The 22,643-nt window shown below is 43.3% G+C and overlaps 1 protein-coding gene across 2 annotated transcripts in view; it reads left to right on the top strand.

Moving 5' to 3' along the window:
* MCC (MCC regulator of Wnt signaling pathway) overlaps positions 1-16,178 on the top strand; it is a 342,772-nt gene extending 326,594 nt beyond the window's left edge. For both annotated transcript variants that reach the window (XM_087815493.1, XM_087815494.1), the window contains 2 exons: positions 9,754-9,876; positions 11,224-16,178. In XM_087815493.1, the coding sequence (XP_087671619.1) occupies positions 9,754-9,876; positions 11,224-11,404 (304 nt within the window). In that variant the 3' untranslated portion in view covers positions 11,405-16,178. The remainder of the gene's footprint in view (positions 1-9,753; positions 9,877-11,223) is intronic.
* Positions 16,179-22,643: the final 6,465 nt, after the last annotated feature.

Raw genomic sequence — 22,643 nt, 5'->3', positions numbered from 1 at the left:
TGTAATTGCTTGGCATGAGGTGGGCAGAGAGAAGCAGCACAGGAAAACGCCCTCCGGGAATCCTGATGGCCTGCCTGTGCCAGCCGCCTGGGGCGCAGACCCACTGCCGGCTTCCCACTGGGGGCCATTTGGATGTGGTGTCTGTGAGCTCAGCCCCTACATGTTTAAAATTCCCTGAACCTCAAAGGCCTCTGTTGGCACAAGGAGGTGCAGGTTCTGCTGACTCAACACAAAGAGATTTCATTTGCTCAGTCGGCACAGTGGATTTCCAGTGACCAGCCTTAAGTTGGTTAGCATGGATTTCCAATCAAGACCCAGTGTATGGAGCCAAGACAGAACCCACAGGGCTACAGAAAAAGGGCAATAACATAATTATACTGTAAGTGGAGCTTAAAAACTGGAATAATCATTTCACAAGGGTCTGTAATACAGACACCTGAGGGCTGAGGCTTGGGGATGTCTTTATTTTTAAAAATCAAGTGGAAACGAACACCTTTGAAGGTATTAAATTAGCACCAGGCTAGTGGTTGAAGTCAGTTGAGGGAAGCTTCCCAGCATTTTCAGAAATATCTCTCCCTTAGAAAACGATTCAAGAGAGCAGGTATAGAGCGGGGAGGGGAAGCAGCTGAGCAGAGCCAGCCCCCGTGAGGAAGGCGCCTGTGACCTTCCAGACACTGGTTCTGAGGTTCCTGCCGTGTCCCAGCCTGGTCCCCCCCGACCTCGCTGGGCTTCAGCCTCGGCCGGCCTTGCCACCCACCCTGCCCTCTCATTGTGTCTTCCCCAGCCGCCCTCTGCTTGGATCAAAGCCAGGACCGCACGCGGTCCCACACGTACTACGCACTCCCCATCTGCTCGGATTGTCCCTCCGCTTCCACGAATGTTTACTGTGGGCTCCGGCACTGCCTTCCAGCCCCATCTGGAAGCCCAGGTTTCCAGTCTCGCGCACGAAGCTTTCCCGACCGGGGGGGCCTTGTTTCTGCCATTGTCCCCACAGGCTGCGACAAAACCCTCTTCATCCCACATCCCGCTCTTGCTCTTCATGGCGGTAACATTCAACTGAGTGATCTTCACACCGAAGGGTTGAGCAGTAAATGTGCAGTTAGGGAGAGGGAGTGTTCAGAAGTGATTTTCCTTTGTGCTTTAATGTGTTTGTGCAGCCTGCCCGGGGGCCCCGAGCACAGCTGAGAGGGGCGGACTTTGTCATCCACGTCATATCCCTGGGCGGCAGTGGGGGACAGGTGGTGGTCTCCGTGGGTGGGGTGGGGGTGGCCCAGCAAGGCTGGTGGTTCCCCAGCGTCACACAGCGAGTCACTGAGCTGGACGCCACGTGCTTACAGATGAGTGTGAGCCAAGCCCGCTCATGTGGGCTCACCTGAGCCCTGTGCCCACGGTAGTGTGCGGGGTCTCGGCACCCAGGAGCCTCTTTGTTCCTGGTATGTGACCATGTACCCGTCCCCCAAATGCTGGGGGCAGATGAAGTGCTGGGCGTGGGGGCAGCTTCCTCAGTCACACCGACCCTGGTTGTACTGATTAAAGGGTAGGGATGCCATGCTTACTCCTCAATGCCAGGGGCAGGGAACAGTCGGGACAAGTCCACACCCACATGTCCCTGGGCCCCAAGCAGGGCAGGACCCCATTCAGTGGGAGATCAGGACCTTGCTCTGGCTCCAGCTCCGGCTCCGACACAGCCGCCTCAGAGGTGGGCCCCTGCTCCTGCGGGAGGCCGTGGTCACTGAGTCACCGGCCCACCGGGGCTCTCCTGGGCCCTTCAGGGATCTGGGATCTGTCACCTGCAGGTCCTGTAAAATGCTAAGGAAAGGCAGTCAACAAGTCACAGTAGCCACTCTTCAGGAACAGGTGTCCCCGACTCAAGGTCAAGGAAAGAAAGTGTTTCAAAGCGGGGAGGCCGCCACTTCACATTGGAGTGGGCTGAGGGGAGAGGCAGAATCGGGACCGCCGGCAGGGTCCCAGTTCGCCTGCTGTGGAGAGAGGAGAATTATCAGGAAACTTTCTAAGGATGGAGACCCCAGAGCCCATCTGTGTGCTCCCTACAAGGGCAGGATTCTTCAGGGTCACAAAGTAACTTTATAAAATGCAAATGAGACAGTCCCCCCCCCCACTAGTGTTGTTGCTGTGTTGCAACTTAACACACGCTTAGTGGCCTAAAACAGCGCCCACTTGCTAGCTCCTGGCTTCCTGAGGGAGAGCAGATGGCTCCGACTGACGGGTCCCTGCTTCCGCAGCGGTGGGTTAATGCTGTTGGAGCCACGCGGAGGGCGGGTGACATGAAGAGGGAACTGGGTGCGGTCCTTTTAGAGAGGAGCCCGCTGAGCGAGCGGCAGCGGCTTCCCCAGGATTCGGAGGACCGTTACTTTCAGAGGCGCTACTCCGGGAACATGCACCTGCTCGCTGCGTCCTGGCTGGTCCGTCGCAGCCGCCAGGAGCGGAGGCTGTGCGCAGAACCTGGAAGTGCGCGGCCGGGCCGGGCCGGTGGCGGAATAGAGGTGTCTGCGCGTCGTCTTCACGTGAGCAGCCGGCTGAGCCCCAGAACCGCACCAGTGGAGACTGATGCCGGCCCCGGGGCTTGAGGCGGGTGTTGCTTAGTAACTGTGATTTCCTCTCATTTTTATCCGTCCCCTCGTGTTCCAAAGCCTCAGTGAGCAGGCCTTACCCAGATCTCATGAGGGCAGAGTGACGGAGCAAACCCTGCAACCCCAGGCAAAGGCAGTGACGCGCGTGACCACACGCACGCATTTCCCGGGCAGGAAACATGTTCGTGGGAGAGGCGGGGACCAGACCGACTGTTGGCATCACCTTGCTACTACCCCTGGCAAAAGGCAGACACACACAGACATAACCCCTGCAGGCGAACGTCATTAGCTGTGGCCACCTCATCCCACAGGCCCGTGCTCTTCACCAGGGGTCTCACCTCCTGCCCCGTGCCCGCCCTCTGGGGGTGCCAGCGTCCTGCAGCAAGATGCTGGGACTCGGGCTCTGCAGGCGGATTCCTGGTGGGATCCCAGCTCTGCTGGCAAGTCTCTTAACTGTGCCTCAGGTTCCTCATCTGTAGCATTAGAATAACAATGCTGACCCCGGGGGTTTGAGAATTTACGTTATCCTAAAGGACTTAGAGATAGCTCTTACACACTGCCTGGATTTTCTAAAAAATAATTAGTGACAGATTGTGACATTTACCATGAAGGAAATAAGTAGGGTCAAGTGATACAGTCACTGTGGAGATTTTGCTCTTTTTTTCTTTTTTTTTTTGCTCAATCCCTTCACCACCACGCCCAACACCCCACCACCACCACCACCACCACCGGAGCTGTCTGCCTGCTCCCTCTATGAGTCTGTCTCTATTTTGCTTGGTAGTTCAGTTTGTTCATTAAATTTCACCGAGCATAATGTTCTCCAGGCCCATTCATGGTCTCACAAAGGGTAAGATTTCCTTCTTTTTTACAACGGAGTCGTGTGTTATTGTGTGAATGGACCACAGCGTTTTTATCCACTCATCTACTGATGGGCACTTGGGCTGCTGCCAAATCTGGACTATCGTAAATAACGCTACAAGAACACAGGGGTGCATGTATTCTTTCCAGTTGGTGTTTTGGGTTTCTTTGGATAAATTCCCAGAAGTGGAATCGCTGGGTGATAAGGCAGTTCCATTTTTAATTTTGGGGGATAACTCCATATTGGTTTCCACAGTGGCTGCACCAACCTGCATTCCCACCAGCAGTGCAGGAGGGCTCCTCTTTCTCCACGCCCTCGCCTACAGATCTTGTTTGTTGATTTATTGATGTAGCCTTTCTGACAGGTGTGAGCTGATGTCTCATTGTGGCTTTAATTTGCATCTCTGATGATTAGTGACGTTGAGCATCTTTTCATATGTCTATTGACCATCTGTATGTTGTCTTTGGAGATGTGTCTATTCAGGTCCTTTGCCCATTTTTTAATTGGATTGTTTTTTTTTTGGTATTGAGTTGTATAAGTTCTCCATAAATTTTGGATATTAACCCCTGATCAGATGTGTCATTGGCGAATATTTTCTCCCATTCAGTGGATTATCTTTTCATTTTGTTGATGGTTTCCTTTGCTGTGCAAAAACTCTTTAATGTAGTCCCATTTGTATATTTTTTCTTTTGTTTTCCTTGCCTGAGGAGATATGTCAGAAAAAATACTGCTATGAGAAATGTCCAAGATTTTACTGCCTATGTTTTCTTCTAGGATTTTTATGGTTTCGAGTGTAACATTTAAGTTTTTAATCCATTTCGAGTTTATTCTTGTGCATGGTGTAAGGAGGTGGTTTAGCTTCATTTTTTTTTGCATGTATCTGTCCAATTTTCCCAACAGCATTTATTAAATAGACTATCTTTGATCCATTGTATGTTTTTCCTCCTTTATCAAATATTGACTATAAAAGTGTAGATTTATTTCTGGGCTCTATTTTGTTCCATTGATCAATGTCTTTTTTTATGCCAGTACCATGCTGTTTTGATTACTGTCGCCTTGTAGTATATTTTGATATCAGGCAGCATGATGCCTCCAACTTTGTTCTTCTTTCTCAAGATTTCTGTTGCTATTTAGGGGTCTTTCGTGGTTCCATATAAATTTTTGAAACATTTGTTTTACTCTGTGAAATACACCATTGGTATCTTTATAGGGACTGCATTGGATCTGTAGATTGCTTTGGGTAGTATGGACATTTTAATGATGTTAATTCTTCCTATCCATGAACATGGTTATGCTTCCACTTATTTGTATTTTCCTCAATTCCTTGAGATTTTTCCCCCACAATATTAAATATAGATTACAGTGAATAATTTGGAGGAAATGACAAAGTGCTATGATGTTACAACTCTGAGACATTTTTTTAGATGGGTGGGCTTCTCCGAGGTGGTGACCTTTAAGCTGAGAAGAGTAGAAAACATAGCTAAATGCAGGAAGTGCATTTCAAGCAGAGGGAAAAGAGCTTGGTGTGAGCTAAGAATTGATGGAATTCTGGCATGCAAGGGGGAGAGGATGCCAAAACCTGGGCAGGCAGGGTGCAGGTTGAGCAGGGCCTTATAGGTCGAAGAAAGACCACAAACTGCAGGCGTAAGGTACTGAAGGATAGTAATCTGATCTGATTTGTCATATGAAAAAATTCTTCTGGATGCTGTGAAAACCAGACTAGAAGAGTGCAAAGGGGCAGCAGAGAAACCATTAGGAGGCTCTGAGGTCACGCAGGTGAGAAATGATGGCCCTGGGTGATGGTGGCAGGAATGGAGTTTTGGTAGGTGGGGTTTGCTACTGAATGGACGTGGAAGTCCATAGAAAGGGAGGAGTGGCGGCTGACTAGTGTCAGCAAGTGGGCGAAGGGTGTTGTCATTTGCTGGCAAGGGAGGAAGAATGGATTTGGAAGAGCATCTCAGAAGTCCTGCCTTAGACATGTTAAATTTGGAAAGACATGCTCAAGAGGAGAAGGTGCCACTGTGGCAACAGCAGTGGTGACCTCGTGAGCAGCTTCAGTGGAGACAGAGCCCAACTGGGTTAACGGATACATGGAAGGTAAGGGAGAGAGGAACTGCACAGGCAGACAATGCTCTCAGTGACTAATTCCGTGTAATGAGCAATTGCTGAGAGATTCCAGGCCTTGTGGCTGCATGGCTGTGACTCCCTGCGGTCTAGTCTGATTACAGCTCCTCTGAGAGGTTTCTGGTGGCTACAAAGCCACTCACTACCTCATCAAACCCGGGCTCTGGTCCTGTTCACTCCCCCGGCCCCTCATTTGGACTTTGTGATTAAAGGACTGTGGCTGGCCTTTTATTTCAGGGAGAGTGCCACCTCCTCCCTGATTGCTCGGAAAGCCCTGCTTCCAGGCTCCCCAGGCACAATGACCAGCACAGCCGCAGAGGCCTGCGTGGCTCCGTCTCCTGCCCAGCTCACTGGCAAGCCACCTGGTTTTTCTCATCACCTGCAAACTCCCACCAGGAGTCTGCCTCAAATCCCCAGTGTATATGCCACTGCCTAAAATCATGTTTCAATTAAAAAGGAAAAAAGCGACCTCCCTGGCTGTGTGGTTAGAGTAAGTTTCATAGGGACCTTTTGTGACCAGAAATAACCTTCCTTTTTGGTGGAGCAGGAACACCTGTAACTGAGCCCATGTGGGTGCTGGGTGGCTTGGGCGTTCACAGTAATGGTGTGACCCAGCACTGTCTCTGTACTTGATGATATGGGCGTGTAGCTTGAGTACTTGTACTTCTGGGAGTAAAAAAGAAACAAGGAAGGAAGGAAGGGATTATGCAGTTCTTGGTATTCGAGAAAACAGTATATGAATGAATGTGTTACTATCAAAGGAGCAAACAGAACACGTAGTGTTTAATTTTCACTTTCTTATCGTTGTGGAGCCTGTGAAAGGGCTCATTTTGGCCTGGACAAACTAGATCAATTCTTCCTTAGCTGAAGGCCAAGCAGATTTGAACTGGAAACTAGAAGGAACTGGACATGAGTGGTTGAGGTTCCAAAGCGACTTGGATTAGCAGGCTTTTGGTCCCTACTGGGGTCGTCTCAATTTAAGAGTCTGAGGAAGTCCATACTGCATACTGTGGAAAGTGTACCCGTGAGGGTAATCGTGCCTATAGACCGAGTTCCGAGACCTCTTGAAACTCATCCACAGACCCAGGTGAAGAGCCCTTCTGCCTTACCCGTTTCCCAAATGTGCCTGATAGTAAGAATCATCCAGAGCACTTCTTAAACTGCAATTCCTAGAGCTCACCCAAACCTACTGGACTGGGTAATCAGTGCTCTGGAAACAGTAAAATCACACCAAGCCACCTGTGTCATTTTATGTTTTCCAATAGCCACATTTAGAACTGTTAAAAAAAATAAAGGTGAAATTAACTTTAATAACATATTTACCCCAATATATCTAAAATGTTACCATTTCAACATGTAGTCAATATTTTTTAAATTATTGCAATATTTTAGTTTAGTTTTTTTTTTTCCTTATTAAATCCCACTGTGTACTTTATACTTATGGCACATCCCATTTCAGACCAACCACATTTCTAGTGCTCGGGTGCCCGCCCACACTGTGGCTGCTGTGCGGGAGGCGCGGGGCCAGTGGTTGCTTCTCAGCGGCTTAGTATTTGTTTCGGTCCAGATGAGCAACAATGGAGGCGACTTTTACTGCAGGAATCTGCCTCACTCAAATGAAAACAGATAAAGCAGCCCGCATTTTAGGTTTAAATTTGAAGTGTAGCCTGTCTTTATTACCTTTAAATAAATTGGCACCCTCACTCTGTGCTGTAGTTTATATGAGCAGTTCACTCCCTTCCCCGAGGCCTAGGGAGTTCTTGGAGGCAGTGCTCAGCTCCTGGCAGTGGCTCCCCTCAGCCATCCCCGTCACTCCCCACCCCTAGATGGGGGGCAGCAGCTTTGAGGGCCTCTCCTGCCTTCCTGGGTTCTTGTCCCTCGCAAGAACCTGCCAGGACGGGAGAGCTCGCTCTGGTCTCCCAGGGGCCTGGGTACTAGGGAAGGAAGCGCTTTGTTTTGTTGGGGGCTGGGATTCCCCATTAGCCCTGTCTGCAGGGTGGGGCAGGGGTATGGGTGTCATTGGGGGTGGGGGATAATGGTATTTCTCTGGGCAGATTTTTACTGTGAATTTGTTGAGTTCGTGTTGACATTTTTAATTCTACTCACGTTTTTCCCCCATTTGCACTATTCATCAACTTTAGAAGAGAATCAGAACTAACAAGATGCAGGAGAAATAACCCTTCCATATTCTTTTTAATTATTTTAATTATTTTAGACAGAGGAAAGGGGGGAAATCCTTCTTGCTCTCCTAACCTTCCTCAGCTGATGGAGGGCTGCCCAGGAGGCTGAGATGGTTTAGGGAGGGAGGCAGCCGCTCTCCCTTCTGGTGGGAAATGGTGCCACTCTCAGATTCCTGCAGGAACTGCAACCAAATTTCCTGGTGGCTGCTGGGGCCCAGTGGAAAGCCCGCTTCCCCAGCAGGTGGGACACTTTGCCGGGAAAGCTCTGCAGGGTCCTCGGTGGGAGGGAGGGCTCCCTGAAGAACGAAGAGTCAGAGGAACTCGGGGCTGGTTGGTAGAATTCACTTTAAAAGATCTTTCCCCTTTCAACCTCGCTTACAGAGCAGCCCAGGGTTTTTCGGTTGCAATTCCTTTATTACTGTTTGGAAAGCTTGACTTGCACTAATAGTAACTAGAGGCAGAAATGTAAAAGATTAGATATTTGAGAGTCCTCCACCTCACGTCACCTTCCTGCCCCTCCTACAGGAAGCACGGATCTCAAGTCCTTTACAAAATCATACTAAGAAAAATTTCAAGGAATGCAAAAGTGAGTCAAGTAGACAATGAAAGCCTTCTGCCATCCCTCTTCTGTGCGTTAACCTGTGCTGAGTGGTGGTTAGCCTTCAGGTCTATTGTTAGTATATCAGATTTTTAGTCATTTTTTTCCAAAAATGTCACCCAATAGATCTCACCCTTTTCACTTGATAGTTTATCAGCTACCATGCCAGGGCATTTCGATCTGCATTTTTTAAGTTGCAGAGTGGGACAGATATACCTTAACCTGATTGTTCCCCCTCTAAGCTGTTATAACCAATGCTAAAGTGAATGCAACTGTAATCTCATGTATCTTTCTGCACCTACCCTATTTCTGTAAGAAAAATTCCTAGAAATCAAGTTGTTTAGTCAAGGGATGTGTTCATTTTTCACTTGCTAGATACTGCCAAGTTGCCTTCCAAAATGATCACGCCAATTCCCATTCCTCACACACTCACAGTGAGATCTTTTTAGAGGAATTTCTTCTATAAATTCTGGCTTCTTAGTTTGCTCCAATACCTTCAGTGAGTTGTTCTGAAGCTGTTTTAATCACTGTCACTGAGAAGCTGCCACCCAGGCATGGCATGCTCAGCACTGGGGACACATGGGGAACCAAACCAAGTAAGATCCTTGCAACCCAAGGGCCTATGTGCCAGTGGGGGAACCTGTGGAGCTCAAATACATAAAAGCAGATCATGGCAGACGGCACTCGGGTGTGACGTGTGACACTATGCAGGGACGCTGTGTGAGATTGAGGCAGGCTGGTCGTCATTGTTTCCCTGCCTGGGGTGTGCTTGTGGGAATCAGAGGGAGGCAATAGGCTGAATGGACCCCAGAAACCTCCTGTAACTGACTCCGAAGTCAGTTAACTTGGGTTACTATAGTAGTAAAGTGAAGCCATGGAGTGGGCAGAGTCAAATCAGATTGCAAATATAATTTAACTACTTTAAAGGGAAACAAGGACCTTTAAAATGAGAATAATACCAATTCTACTCCCTCTAGCTTTTCGTTGGTTTTTTTTGCAAGGCAGGATCATGTTGATTTCAATGAGTAGAGATTTGTCCAGGTAGGCTGCCTAGAGCAGAGGTTTCTGTTCTTGAATACGACTGGGTCAGATGCTTAGGATACTTGGAAGGTGTGGAGACCGAGACGGGGCTGTGGCCTGGCATGCCCCCAGAAAGGAACTTCTAGATTAGCTCAGTTTCTCCATCTGGAAGGCCCTTATCACTATAGGAAGCATGCTCAAATCAGCCTTCAAAACTGCAGAGGTGAGGGGTTCTGGCTCCGCTAAGGGGAAAGGGAGCTCTTGTGTCCTCCAGTATCTTCCTTTCTGTGCCCGCCTTTCGACTTGGCAAGCTGAACACTTCCAGGGCAGCAGCCATCTCCATCATCTCATCACTCATGGCATGCTGTCTGTCCTTGACAGAGAAAAGAAGTTAAAGGCCAGAGTTCAAGAGCTGGTGAGTGCCTTGGAGAGACTCACCAAGAGCAGTGAAATCCGGCACCAGCAATCAGCGGAGTTCGTTAATGACCTGAAGAGAGCCAACAGGTAACCAACCCCTCTCCCCCGCCCCGGTTTGTGTATCCCGGGTGGTACCTGGACTCACACACCAGGGAGGATGTTTCCATAATTGCTGGGAGCCCACGCTTGAGAATGGCAAGTCCTCACCTGCCCTTCTTAGAGCCTGGTCTTCCCTACGGCACAGTTTCCCAGAAACCTAAGAAGTGCTTGGTAAAGACAAGTCCTTGCGCCAAGTGTGTTTGGGAAATACAGTGTGTGGTCTGTCCCCTCTTAATACTTCATACAGTAAAAGTTCTGAGAAGTCAAGCAATTTTTTAAAAAACCTATGTGTTTATGCCAATGTTTTCCAAACAAAATTGGAGCCAGAACCTTTTATTTGAGCAACATTTACTACCCGGTGGGAACACTTTAGAAGCATTGCTCTGAGTCAGCAGTCTCAGACTTTTTGGGCTCAGGACCCCTTTATACTCAAGGCCCTATCTTTTGACACTTCTCGTTTAGAAACTTCAGTACAAATTTTTTAAGTTTTTATTAATTCACTTACTTAAAAAACCACTAAATTCTTTACATGTAATACAAATGGCCTTTATTTTTAAAAATAACTACTTTACAAAAAATAGAGGAGTGGTGCTATTTTTAGTTTTGCAAATCTCTAGTGTCTGGTTTAATGGAAGACAGCTAGAATCTCACAAATGCTTCGTATCATTTTGAAAATAGATCAAGAAAACCAGCTTTACAGAGTATAGGTAGAAAATACAGGACCTCACAGACCCCACCCCTCACAAAAGGGCTTTCAGGGGTCAGTCTTCAGTGCACATGGAAGGGGTGTGGGGTGCTACTTTCGACCACAGAGGGCATCAGGATTTACCTAGCCCTAGGCTCCCAGGGGGGACAGTTCACAGAAGCCCATATTCTGTTTGGTGCTAGCTTATGGCCTGTGCGCTCTGAATCCACCAGTCCACAGAACAAAGGGAAGTCCTCGTAGCTGCCCTGCCCTCATCCTAGGTGAGGTCACTTAGACTACAGTGAGGAACTCTTTCCTGTAACAGACACAGTATTTGTATTTAAATGACAGATTTCTGGAATTGAGCTCCCTTTCTGCTTATTTTGGATGTGGCTAGTTTGGATCATTGGTTTAAATCTCTCTCAGTGTTAGTGACAACGTCTAGCAGTCAGGCTGAGTCAATCACGGCTAAGCCAAGAGATGAATGGCCGTGAGTGTTGAAATGCTAACCACTTGATTTCAGTCTTCCTGAAGAGGCTGAGGGCCTGTTTCTTCAGAGTGGTGCTTACTGGCATTGGCTACCCAGGGGACAGGGCAGTGTGTCTCAGTGCTACCTCAGGTGAACCTCCTTTCCTTCTGTTCCCACATAGCAACCTGGTGGCTGCCTATGAGAAAGCAAAGAAAAAGCACCAAAACAAACTCAAGAAGCTGGAGTCTCAGATGATGGCCATGGTGGAGAGACACGAGACCCAAGTAAGGATGCTCAAGCAAAGAATAGCTCTGCTGGAGGAGGAGAACTCCAGGCCACACACCAATGAAACTTCACTTTAATCGGCACTCGGGCACCAGAGTTCTGCCCACGGAAGCTAAACTACAGCAGGTCACCGGAGAGCGAAGGGCCCGGGGACAGAGTACCTGATGGGAGAGTTAAGGACAGTTGGCAGGTAGGTCAGCACTTGGACAGTGGAGTGCCACGGACTCGGCCCTGGAGGTGAGCATCCCCGGTGACACTAGGCTGTATCCTGCGGATCCTGCTCTTGCCTTCTAGCCCCACGGATGGCACGTAAACGCCTGCTGTGTGCCATGCTCAGCAGGCCTCCTTCCGTCTCCAGCACTGGCTTTGTCACTCTCCCACCTTTTCTGTTCTGGAGGTTGTGCGTCAGTGGTGTCCCAGGCATTTGTTTTATAGGATTTCCCACTCTTTTCTTCTGTTTGGTAGACAGTGACCTTATCTCTGGCATCCCCAATTTCTTCTCTTTCCCTCTCCTTCAGGGGAAAACGGACACACAACAGGGGTGTATATGTGTCTTTGTATCTAGATTTGCTTACCGCAGGAAGGCTCTGGTTTTCAAGTCCCACATGTCAACTCTGAGATACAGGAGGATGGTACATAGGTGTTACAGTCCTAGAGATGAAGTGCTAGACAGAGCAACCCCAGGGCTGTGCCTGAACAATTCTGTGTGCCTTCAGCTCTCATGTGACTTTGCCATTGCCCGTACCCAGCGGAGCCTTATCAATAGCCAAGGCATAGAGCTGGGAGAATCCTGTTGATACATGTATTAGAACTAAAATTTTATCTGGAATTTTTTCAAGAGCAAAGGAGCATTTTTAGTGCTTTCTGCCCACCCCAGGGCACTACATAATTGCTGTTTGCATGAATCAAAGCTCCTCCATAGGAGTATGTATGTAGCTCTGAACCTGCCTCTCTTTCTCTAAAGGCAAGAGACAGGACACTGAGTAGATAATGTTTTGCAGGCTGATCCCACCTATTTAAGAGACTGCTACTGAACCACCAAGTTTAAGACTTCGCTCCTGCTGTTATGAAGGTGTTATGAAGGGCAGGGGGTGAGGGAATGGTCCTTGAGGCCTCCTTTTATCCCCCGAGACTTGGTGATGGTTATTAACAGGTTAAATTTCAAGCAAAATGCTGACAGGGCTAGGTAGGACCAAAGTACCTGAATTCTTTCAGGAAGGGCTTCCATCTTAAATTCATTATTCCTTTTCTACTGTAACCTTCACTGTTTTACCCTTTCATTTCCTTCTGTAGTTGCCCTACAGAGACATTTTAAAGGGACACTTGCCATTTATTCTGTAGCACCTGAAGATCCACCCCAGTGCCACAGTTCACAAAGTTTTGCTTATGACCAGGTTATTGCATTAGCGTCCCCGTGGCCACAAGCTAAATGTGTTTTCAGAGAGCATGAATCAAGGTCCTCAGCCTTCTGCACAATGGGGAAGGACACTCTAGCCACCAGCTTGGAGGGCAGAGAGTTTATCCCAAAAGTGACCAACTTTCTCAGGTAAGCAGTGAGGCTGCCCAATCTTCAAAAAGGTCAACGGTCTGGAAGAACCAGCTTTTGGATGCTTAGATCACTGAGAAGTGCCTCCTGGTTCCTGTAAGTGATTTTTAAAATCAATTTGTACTCTTTAGGTAAAATTTCATGTTGTCACAAGTAAAATGTTTTGGCTGAAAAGTATGTCCAAAGATGGTTTAATAGACAAAACTTGCAGTTTTCCCCATTTTTCCAGCTTCCCTAGAGAAATGTCCTCCTCTAAGCAAACTGGGAGCATGTGCAAGGTGAGCGTGCACTCATGGCTTCCTGACAGGAGTCAAGTCCAAGTTAAAACAGACTACCCATCCTTTTAGGGTCATGTGACCCTTCCAGACCGGAAAGTCTCGGCTATTCCATTAAGAGCCCCATATTACTGAAACTATCTGGCCTCATTTTGAGTTTATACTTCAACATAATACTTTTCAAATATGTGGTGATTGGGTGGAAACTATGTCCCCAGTAAAACTGTTACTTTTATAAATGTGTAGAATAAATATATATATCATTAAATAGTTGATTCCCTTTCCTTGTATTTTTCAAATACTCCCTAAGACACAATCCTTGTTGAAGGTGAACCAACAGGCACTTGGTTATGCTAATTGTGGAGCCTACTAAAACTGCACTGATTACCCAGGCACCTGCAATAATTTTCTTTTTACATTAACATTTCCATCAGGGGTAAAACAATGTTCTTAATTCTAACTTGTATAAAGTTTTTAGAAAAACCTTTAGACCTCCACATTTTTGTTTTCTTCCAGTTTCCTCAGTGGTTTCTTACCCCTTTTCGGCAGTTATGTTCTCTGTTGGCTCTTAGAGCAAAGGGCATGGGAAGACCCATTTCACAGTTCACTTGGAGTGTATATCCCACTGCTGAATTGAGGCAAAAACCATAGATGAGAAAAATCTGTCTGGAGCTGGTGCGCCATCAACGTGTGGGCCTACCAACTGCATCTGATGCTCCAGCTACCAAAACTGCCAAGGACTTTAGGTGAAAGTGTCAAAGAGAATCTTACCACCTACAAATTACTCATGATTAAATATCTGTGTTAACAGACAGTTGACACTCGTCATGCTCTAGCCCCAGAGGTATACTTGATGTCTCATCATTGCCAGTACAGGTAATTAACTGTTTCATACTCACTCTCATCTGCTGGCATGTCAGGTTTCTGAAGTTAATATCCACTGCCTGAAACTGGAGATGTTAGGTTAATAAAAAATTAAGTGCCAGTTAAATATAATTGCTTAATTCTCATTTGAGGTACACGCACTTCTGAGTTTTCCTGAGCCTACAGCCATACTTTACAGGAACCTCAGAGAACTTGGAATTAGGGCCTTGACATTCTACTACTAGAGAAAGGCATTCCAAATTAGAGCCGATAAGGCTCTGTCTTAAAAACCATTAGGATGTGGCTAGTAAGGATTTTACTACTCTAAGAAAAACTTGAAACTATCTGAAAGTCTCCTAGTTCTTAGCTTCATGTAGATTACATTTCAACCATGGGGTATTTTTTTCATTTACCTGATCTGGGCTGGACTGCCTATGTCACTGGCATGAATTAAGAACCTCTAAGTTGCCTGTTCTCAAAGGTGTTTTCTCATGGCCCACAACAATTAATTCTATCACTCATTATCTTAACTCAGACCTCTCAAGAGTTTAGGGTACAATGCTTGTGTTTTAAGTGATGAGAAAGACATCAAAACCTCAAGAAACACCCAAACTTTTATAAAGGACTTCTGAAAGTCGTAAGACTCCGAAAAGCTTTATGTCATTTGCAAATGCATAACTGGGAATATGTCTCATCCATGAAACTATTTAAAGTGAAAATTTCATCATGTTCACAGCTGCATCTATTTCTAGATGCAGCAAACAGCTATAGTTTCTAGAGGCCAAAAGGGGGGCAAGTTCTGATAATTAAAAGTTTTGCATTAAATTTAATTAGAGTATAGTCATTGTATTGGCAAGTTTTGGGGGGAAAGGGGGACATAAGTAACTTTTTAATAGGTGACACTAAAAAATATGCAAAAATCATATAGCAAGTTTTTCTCTATCCAACAGAATGTCCTATTTGTCAAGAAATAATAGAGGCTTGCAAACTCCCTACTGCTCAGAAGCTGGGCACTACTTTGTAAGAGACCAAACTTATTACAAAATGAAAATTACGTCTCTGCTGCACTCACTGTTCTCACTGGTTTAACAAAACCTTGTGTGTATACAGGACAGGTGGAAGTTAGCCCTGAACCTGTGGCCTTCTGCAGTTCCCATTTCACACACTTAAAGTTACTTTCTAAGTACATTTGTATTCACTAATAGATATATGCTTTAGGCTGTCAGCCCTAACTTTTTAGAACTGGAATCAGAGTTATCACCAAGTGGAAAAGGGTACAAGCTGGAGTATTGCTCACATCTGAGATTTTACGTGCGACCATGACAAGAAATCACTGTGTCCCAGTAACAGCAAATGTTATTGGATAACCATATCCTTGACCAGGAGTACTCGATTTTTCCAGAGTCAAGGTAGATGCACATCACTCATTCAGATGATTATTACTAATCATCTGATGTATCAGCTCAGCAGAACAGAGCGAACTACATACAAAATTCCCCCACATTCACACTGATGACCTGCGTAGTTGTTCCTGCTCTACATTCACTTTTGCACTTTTTGCAAATCAAATCCATGTAGAAAATGTTGTTTGTAGAACTCCTGGTATTCACTGTGTTCACGTCAGAACTGCCAAGTGAATGAGCTCCCAATAATCTGCTTTTGTTGGTCCTATGCCAAGATAATGAAACATGTTCTCTTCTATTTCTGATGAGTTTTTAGACATTGTCAAGACTTATTTACTTTGCATGAGATTTAAGTTTCCTATTATTTGAAAATGTGCTACTTTTAAACCACTTGAACTATTAGAAAAAACTGCTTGAATGTACTGTCAGTTATTAAAGCACATGTGACTAAGTTTGCATTTGTCAGTATTGTTCTACTGTTTATACTGAAGTTTCATTTTAAAGTGGCCACTTAGCACTGTACTATACCTTGTAATTTTTTAGATTCTTCATTTGTATGCTTTAAATGTCTCCAGATGCCTTTAGTTTTAGCTTCTGTAAAATAGCTACTTTGTGTTATTTGATATAGAATTGTTTTTTAAAATCTCCATTTATTTATACAGAGACATTTATAATATTTTACATTCTTATATTCTGAATAAATATTTCTAATTCCATGATGTACTTTAACTGTGTTCATTAAAAGGTAAAAGCTGTCCTTTTATTATACTGTTTGTTTTTCTAATATGTAAATATCATATAATATTAGGTCAAAATAACCAAAAAAACCTCATTTATCACTTTCTATTTGGCTGCCTTTTCCAGTTTGGTATGAATGGGAAGTTATTAAAGGATTTTTTTTTTCCTAGTAAGACATCACTGAAACAGGGAATATAATCAAGAATTGTAAATACAAATAAGTCATATATGACTACAAGAAAGGATGGTAAGCAGCTCTGCAACATCAGTTCTCACTATCAAAACAAACTATCTCTGACAATAAGAGTATAATACCTTGGTCACTAACCATTTTAAATAAAATTATTAAGGTCTCCAGAAGAAAATGTATTTCTTTCTACTCTGAGATCCAAGGACTGTCAATCATTAAAAACCTGATTCTAGTACAAATTCAAGAACTGCTGGATTTTATGTATCCAACACTAAAATCTTTAAAACCACCACCAAACTAATTGTTTGAGATGGGAAATATATACCAGTTCTTTATTTTCATTGCAGAGACACTCTACGTTTTAATATTTCTTCCTATCATATAAACATACCTTTATCTCATACTTGTCATGTTTTATTGGTCCAAAGAGATGCAACCATAACATGAGCAACTTGGAACCTATAATAACAAGTAACAGCAGAAAACAAGTTAAAAGGTAGTAAGTAAAACTGCCCAAGCAGCAAATTTATTGATATTGCACTACAGTCAAAATTTGAAATGATAATGTTTTTACAGAAAGCCAATATTTGAACAATCAACTGAAAAAAAAGTTTTAAAATACAAAGAAAACCATTCACCAAATTGTATTTTGTAATTTCTAAATTGGTGTTACATCAAAAAGAACATCATAACTGATAAGACATAAGAAATTTGTTCATTTTCTCAGGAGAGTACAGCTGGTATTTCTAGTCAACTTTGGAAGTGCAGTAATTCTACAAACATTTAAATTCATAAACATGAGTAACTCCTTTATTTATGATAGTCTTGCCCAATATAAGTGAAAATCAGTCATTACCACCAAGGGAAAGAGACGGAAGCTACTGTTCAGCCAGAACGTAATAAATCCAGAAATATAATAAATCTGCCCTAAAGTATCAACGGTTATAGAGGGCGAACCCGACAGGTATTTGGGGGTTCCCTTTTTGCTCTCCCTGAATGTTTGACAATGTTAATGAAAACAAGTACCAAGAATTTCATTACTACTATAGACAGATTCACTCCAATGTAAAGTTTACTTACACAGTCTTTCTCCAAACATTAAAATGCCCTAAGGTAAAGTAATAAAATTGTTGCTATAATTAAGGCAAAAAAATAAATGTTAAATCATTTCACATAAGACAAAAGTGATTACTGAATAAAGTTTACAAATCTATTTCGTTATCACATTTATTCTAAAGTCCAGTTTTCTCAACTGAATATCATATACTTAGTGAAACCATTTCATCATTTTTTTTCTGTTCCAAATAAAATAATTTGTTTAACATGACTCAGGATAAATATCTTCACCTTTTTCAGATTAAAATGATTCCTAAGAAAGTTGTTTTAGTACTACACATCTTCCAATGAACATTACATAGTCTCCACGGTATAACTTGTTTTGGAAATAGGCAGGGTATAAAAAGTCAATTCTTACCTCCCTTCCCCATCCAAACTAAAGAGTATGCCCTTATTTTGCTTAGATAAAAGACTTACATAAGAAGATTTCACTTTTAGGTAACACATGAATTATAATTCCATTTGATTAATCATTTTATTCTGAAATAAGACTGTTTGAAATATTCATTAAAGCCAACAAGTAAAATTCATAATCTGAATCGTATGAGTCAATACCTACCAAAAGACAATTTTTATATTAAGCCAATAAGCAAACTTCAGAAACAATTATAAAATATGTGTGTGTGTATATACACACACACATATATATGTAAAATAATTCATGATTTTATTTTCCTCCCCTATTTGTTACTGAAGAAAAAGAGTTTATAATATCTATCAAATGGAAGTCAGATTAGCTGTCTCCTGTCCTAACTCTGAAGTGAAATATACAAAAAAAGTAACATTAAAGGCAGTTCTTTGGACACTTGCATTTTAAACTAAAAGATACTTGCGCAAGATCCAAACACAGGCCTAAACTGAACAGTAAAGACAGCGGTGCCCTAGGACAGTGGTGAGATGTCTTCTGTGCTTTTCTATCAGTGCATATCTATGTAAAGTACACCAAGAGTGCGAGTCCACTGCTTCTCGCTTGTATTAGTACATCTCACCAACCAAACTGCTCAGGAATAGTCACTGCCTCTCTCAATTTCATTCACCATTGAAAACCTTTACTTTGCTTTCATTTGCTGCCATCCAGAGCCTATTCCTAAATATCACAAAAGCATAGGCCAAGATATTTTACAAACTAGCTAACTACTTAAAGCTTGAGAAATGACTAACAATGTAGATTTGTGCCGCAAATGTTTCACACCATAGTTTGTAGCTATAGATTGCTTTAGAACCTCAGATTCAATGAATTAAAAACATTAAATTGTTACATTTTACCTTTAAAAGTCCACAGTCTAAGAATATTAACAAAGACCTCTCCAAGACTGGGGACCATCAAAGGACACTGCCCATTTCACTAGAAACACAGTTTTCTTTGTTCCCAGACCAATTTGACAGCTTACATACACTGAGAGACTCAACAGCACAGGTGTCTACAGCCCTCCCAGGTGCTTATTGCCCAAGGGTCATAGTGAGATCAACTCTTGAAGGCAAGATGTGATTGCTGCGCGCAAATCCCCACAGCGGCAGATTCACCGTAGGTATGCACCACAACTAAAAAGAAAAAAAAACAACTCTTCTACAAAAGGGATAATCCGGGGGGGGGGGGGGGGGGACGACCTCAATGGCCTTTTCCTGGCGAGTCACACCTAGAACAAGGATTAAGAAACATGTCTTCAGCTGGTACAGCAGACAAGAGCCAGTAACTAAGACCCCAAACACCTGCAAGACTCCTCCCACCAAAAAAGCAGCAAATCTACGTTCAGGGCTTTATTCTTCCACTGGACTAAAAGACTGAAGTCTTCTAAGAGGAAGGTCCGTGTGGAACAAAATTACAAAGGCAACTGATTTCAATATTGAATCCTTCCCCCAGAGCACCCTGGACCAATACTGCACAGTTAATGCAAATACCTTGTCAAGGTCAGTTCCTTTTAGACTTTGCTTTCAAGCTCTTCCTATACCTAGACCAACCCTTCTGCTAACCACAGAAGACCCAGGACAAATGGAATCTCTTTTAATTGGTAATTTCATTAATCTGGGAACCCAGATTAAATATTCAATTATTAACATTTCTCAAGATATGACTTCCATGCTTATTATAGTTTTTTATTTATACTTCTTTGTACTTTATGTTAAATTGAGCAACCAAGCTCGTGGAAGCCAGCCCTTCAAGTCCACTCCCATGTGTGAGAGGTAGCTTTACTATTTTCCCTAGCTATATATAGACTACTTTTTCAATGGCAAATGCTGTTAGTCACAAGGCAACTAGATGGAAAGGAATGGATCACCATTCAGGACAAATGTATAGCTACCACATTAAGTGACTATGCCACACAGCTGACAATGGCTGTGTGAGCTCTGGGTTATGTTCCTGTAAGAAAGCAGTGCACTTCAGTATGGCTGGAGTAGCAAAGTGTCAGCACAGGAAGGACCAACCTCCCAAACACTGACCTTTAAAGTGAGGAAATTTACTTTAGATTTTCTGGGTTGCTTGGCAACCATAGTACTTAGGAAAAATTAATTATGCAGAGCTAGAAAACACTTGGTAATGGCCACGTAATAGTAAGACTCTGCTTGGGGTAGGCAATGCTCTATACCATACAGCACTCAAGAACTGATTTATCTCCTATAACTTCTTCCTTACGCTCTCTTTGCCCAGTAACTATACCTACCTTCTCCCTTCAGGGCACTTTGTTCTAAAATAATAACCTGCCATATTTTTTTAAACTTCAGTCCAGAACTCTATGTTGAATGCATGAACAGACCACTTCCTGGCCATCGGCAGTCGGCCAACTTTATGACACAGGAGTACAAACCTCAAGAGTAACTCAATTCCAGGAAAAAAGGGATGCTGAGAAAGCCCATCATCTCACTTTTAGAATTTTGGGCAACTATGCAAATGCACTTTAAAGTCTTGGGACAGAATACAAAAATGAGGAACTCAGTCACCAAGCATCAGGAATAAGGGTTCACAAAACTGCTGTTATACCTGTTCACCCAGAGGCAGGTACTTCAAGGACACTGACACCGTCAGACAAATAAGAGTTCCACTTCTTTATAGTTAATCTGAAGTTACAGCAACACATGAGCCCCTTCTCCAGGCTAGAAAATAATCCAAGTCAAAATTACTAGGTAACACTTATTTTTCTTCAGTCATAAAAATGTTAATGAATCTGACCTTATAACTATGATTAATATGCAAAGAAAATACTGCCTCAGAGAATAACCGAGACACAATAGATGTCACTAAAACAAAATCTCTGAGCAGGCAGAGAGAAGTCCAATGGTACAAAAATATAGAAAGCCAAGAGGTGTTATTAATAGTAAGAAAAATAACTTGGCTAACTTTGCTCCTTACTGTTTAAGTTAACTAACTACTGGAGACAAAAAAATTAAAAAAGTTAAATGAGAGAATAGGTAATGAAATGTTTTAATACACACATGCACTCAGACCTGAATATTTCTAAAAACCACAATATGTTAAATTTTATAGAAGAATTTAATCCCTTTGGAAGGATGCTATTCGCTTAGATTTGAGTTTTTATTTGATATTACAGTAGTCCCCACTTCCTCGCAGAGATGCATTCCAAGATCCCCAGTAGATGCCTGAAACGACTGATATATACTGTTTTTTCCTATACATAACATATGCATCTTTTCACTTAAAGGAAGCACACTTTACAGCTAGCTTCTCTTTGGCACACCTGAGTTGCCAGCATCACTACTCTTGTGCTTTGGGGCCATTATCAAGTAAAATAAGGGTTACTTGACCACGAGCACTGTGGTACTGCGATGGTCAATCTGATAATGGAGGTGGCTACTAAGCGACTAACGGCACAGAGGGCGGGAGCTCATACAGCGTGGCGCCACGGCCCAAAGGGCTGATGCAAGCCCTGGCCGCAGGGAGCGGGACAACACACAATTTAAAACTTATGGATTGTTTATTTCTGGAATTTTCCATTTATTTTCAGACCACAGTTGCTTGTGGGCAACTAAAACCACAGAAAGCAAAGCCGTGGATAAGGGAGGAATACTGAACAAATTACTAGAAGACAAACTACCAACCCGATCTTACAGCACGAAATTAATTTTGCTACGTATCTTCATTATCTGCACTGACATTTAAAAGAAAAATGAGGATATCCAAAGCTCGAGCAGCAAGCAGGGACCACAGTTCCTTTGACAGCACAGACTCGCCTTTCTATATAAGCAAGAAAATCCAACTTAATTTTCAAACAGCTTCAATCAAATTTCACCCACGCTCTTAAGAGAATTCTATTAGGTTCTCAGACATCTTCAAATGCTCATGTCTCAGAGAACGTCACTGTCTGAAATCCTAAAACCATTCACTTGCCATTGCTTAGTGAAAACACGTAAACCACACCCCTATCTTTTGGATTATAATGGCTAAGTACAAAAACAATTCATTTAACATCTTACGAATCATTACAGTTATATATAAAAGCACCTACAAAATTTTAAAAAATAAAAAATTCACAGTGCACTGAACCTTGGAACATATAAGGATGAAACATAAGAACATTTAAAAAGTGGATTCAAAAACCTATTTCTCTCAAAGACATAAACATAAAGAAGCCAACACAACTATTCATCTAGCTTAAAATGCAGCACACAGAAGTAAATTATTGCATATTCAGCACACTTCTTTATCACTGATTTCTTCAAACCATGCTAAAGTTTCTCAAAGGAGAAATCCAGTTCTGTGCTAAGCATGGCCTTTCTCAAGGAAACCTGAACACTGAGAAACTAATACACAGGTTCGAGGGAATAAGTATAGCAAGATGTACATAAAGCACATACATCCAACTTAAACATTTTCTGCATAGTTTAGTCACATCACACACATAAACTTTACTCACTTCTTTTAACATTTTTTAATCTCAAACTCAAGATAGCTAAAAGCCTCAAATTATCAAACCCCCACCCCAACAACACCCTATTTTGTTCCACAGTGCATTAAGTGAAGCAGCACAACTGCAGTAACATTGAACTACGGTTAAACCACCGTAACTGAAGAGAGAATCTGTTGGTTCTTGAAAGGCTCAACACTATTAGAAGACACACTTTTGATAACTAACTCTAATCTCTTTTGCTTTAATATTGAGAGCTGAAAAATCCAACTCTAGGCACCAGAGAGACTGACCATAGTATAGTACTCACTTAAAAAGAAGAAAA

This window comes from Miniopterus natalensis, chromosome 3 (assembly GCF_054644295.1).
Source record: "Miniopterus natalensis isolate mMinNat1 chromosome 3, mMinNat1.hap1, whole genome shotgun sequence".
Taxonomy (NCBI): domain Eukaryota; kingdom Metazoa; phylum Chordata; class Mammalia; order Chiroptera; family Miniopteridae; genus Miniopterus; species Miniopterus natalensis.
This window is presented reverse-complemented; position numbering and strand designations above follow the sequence as displayed.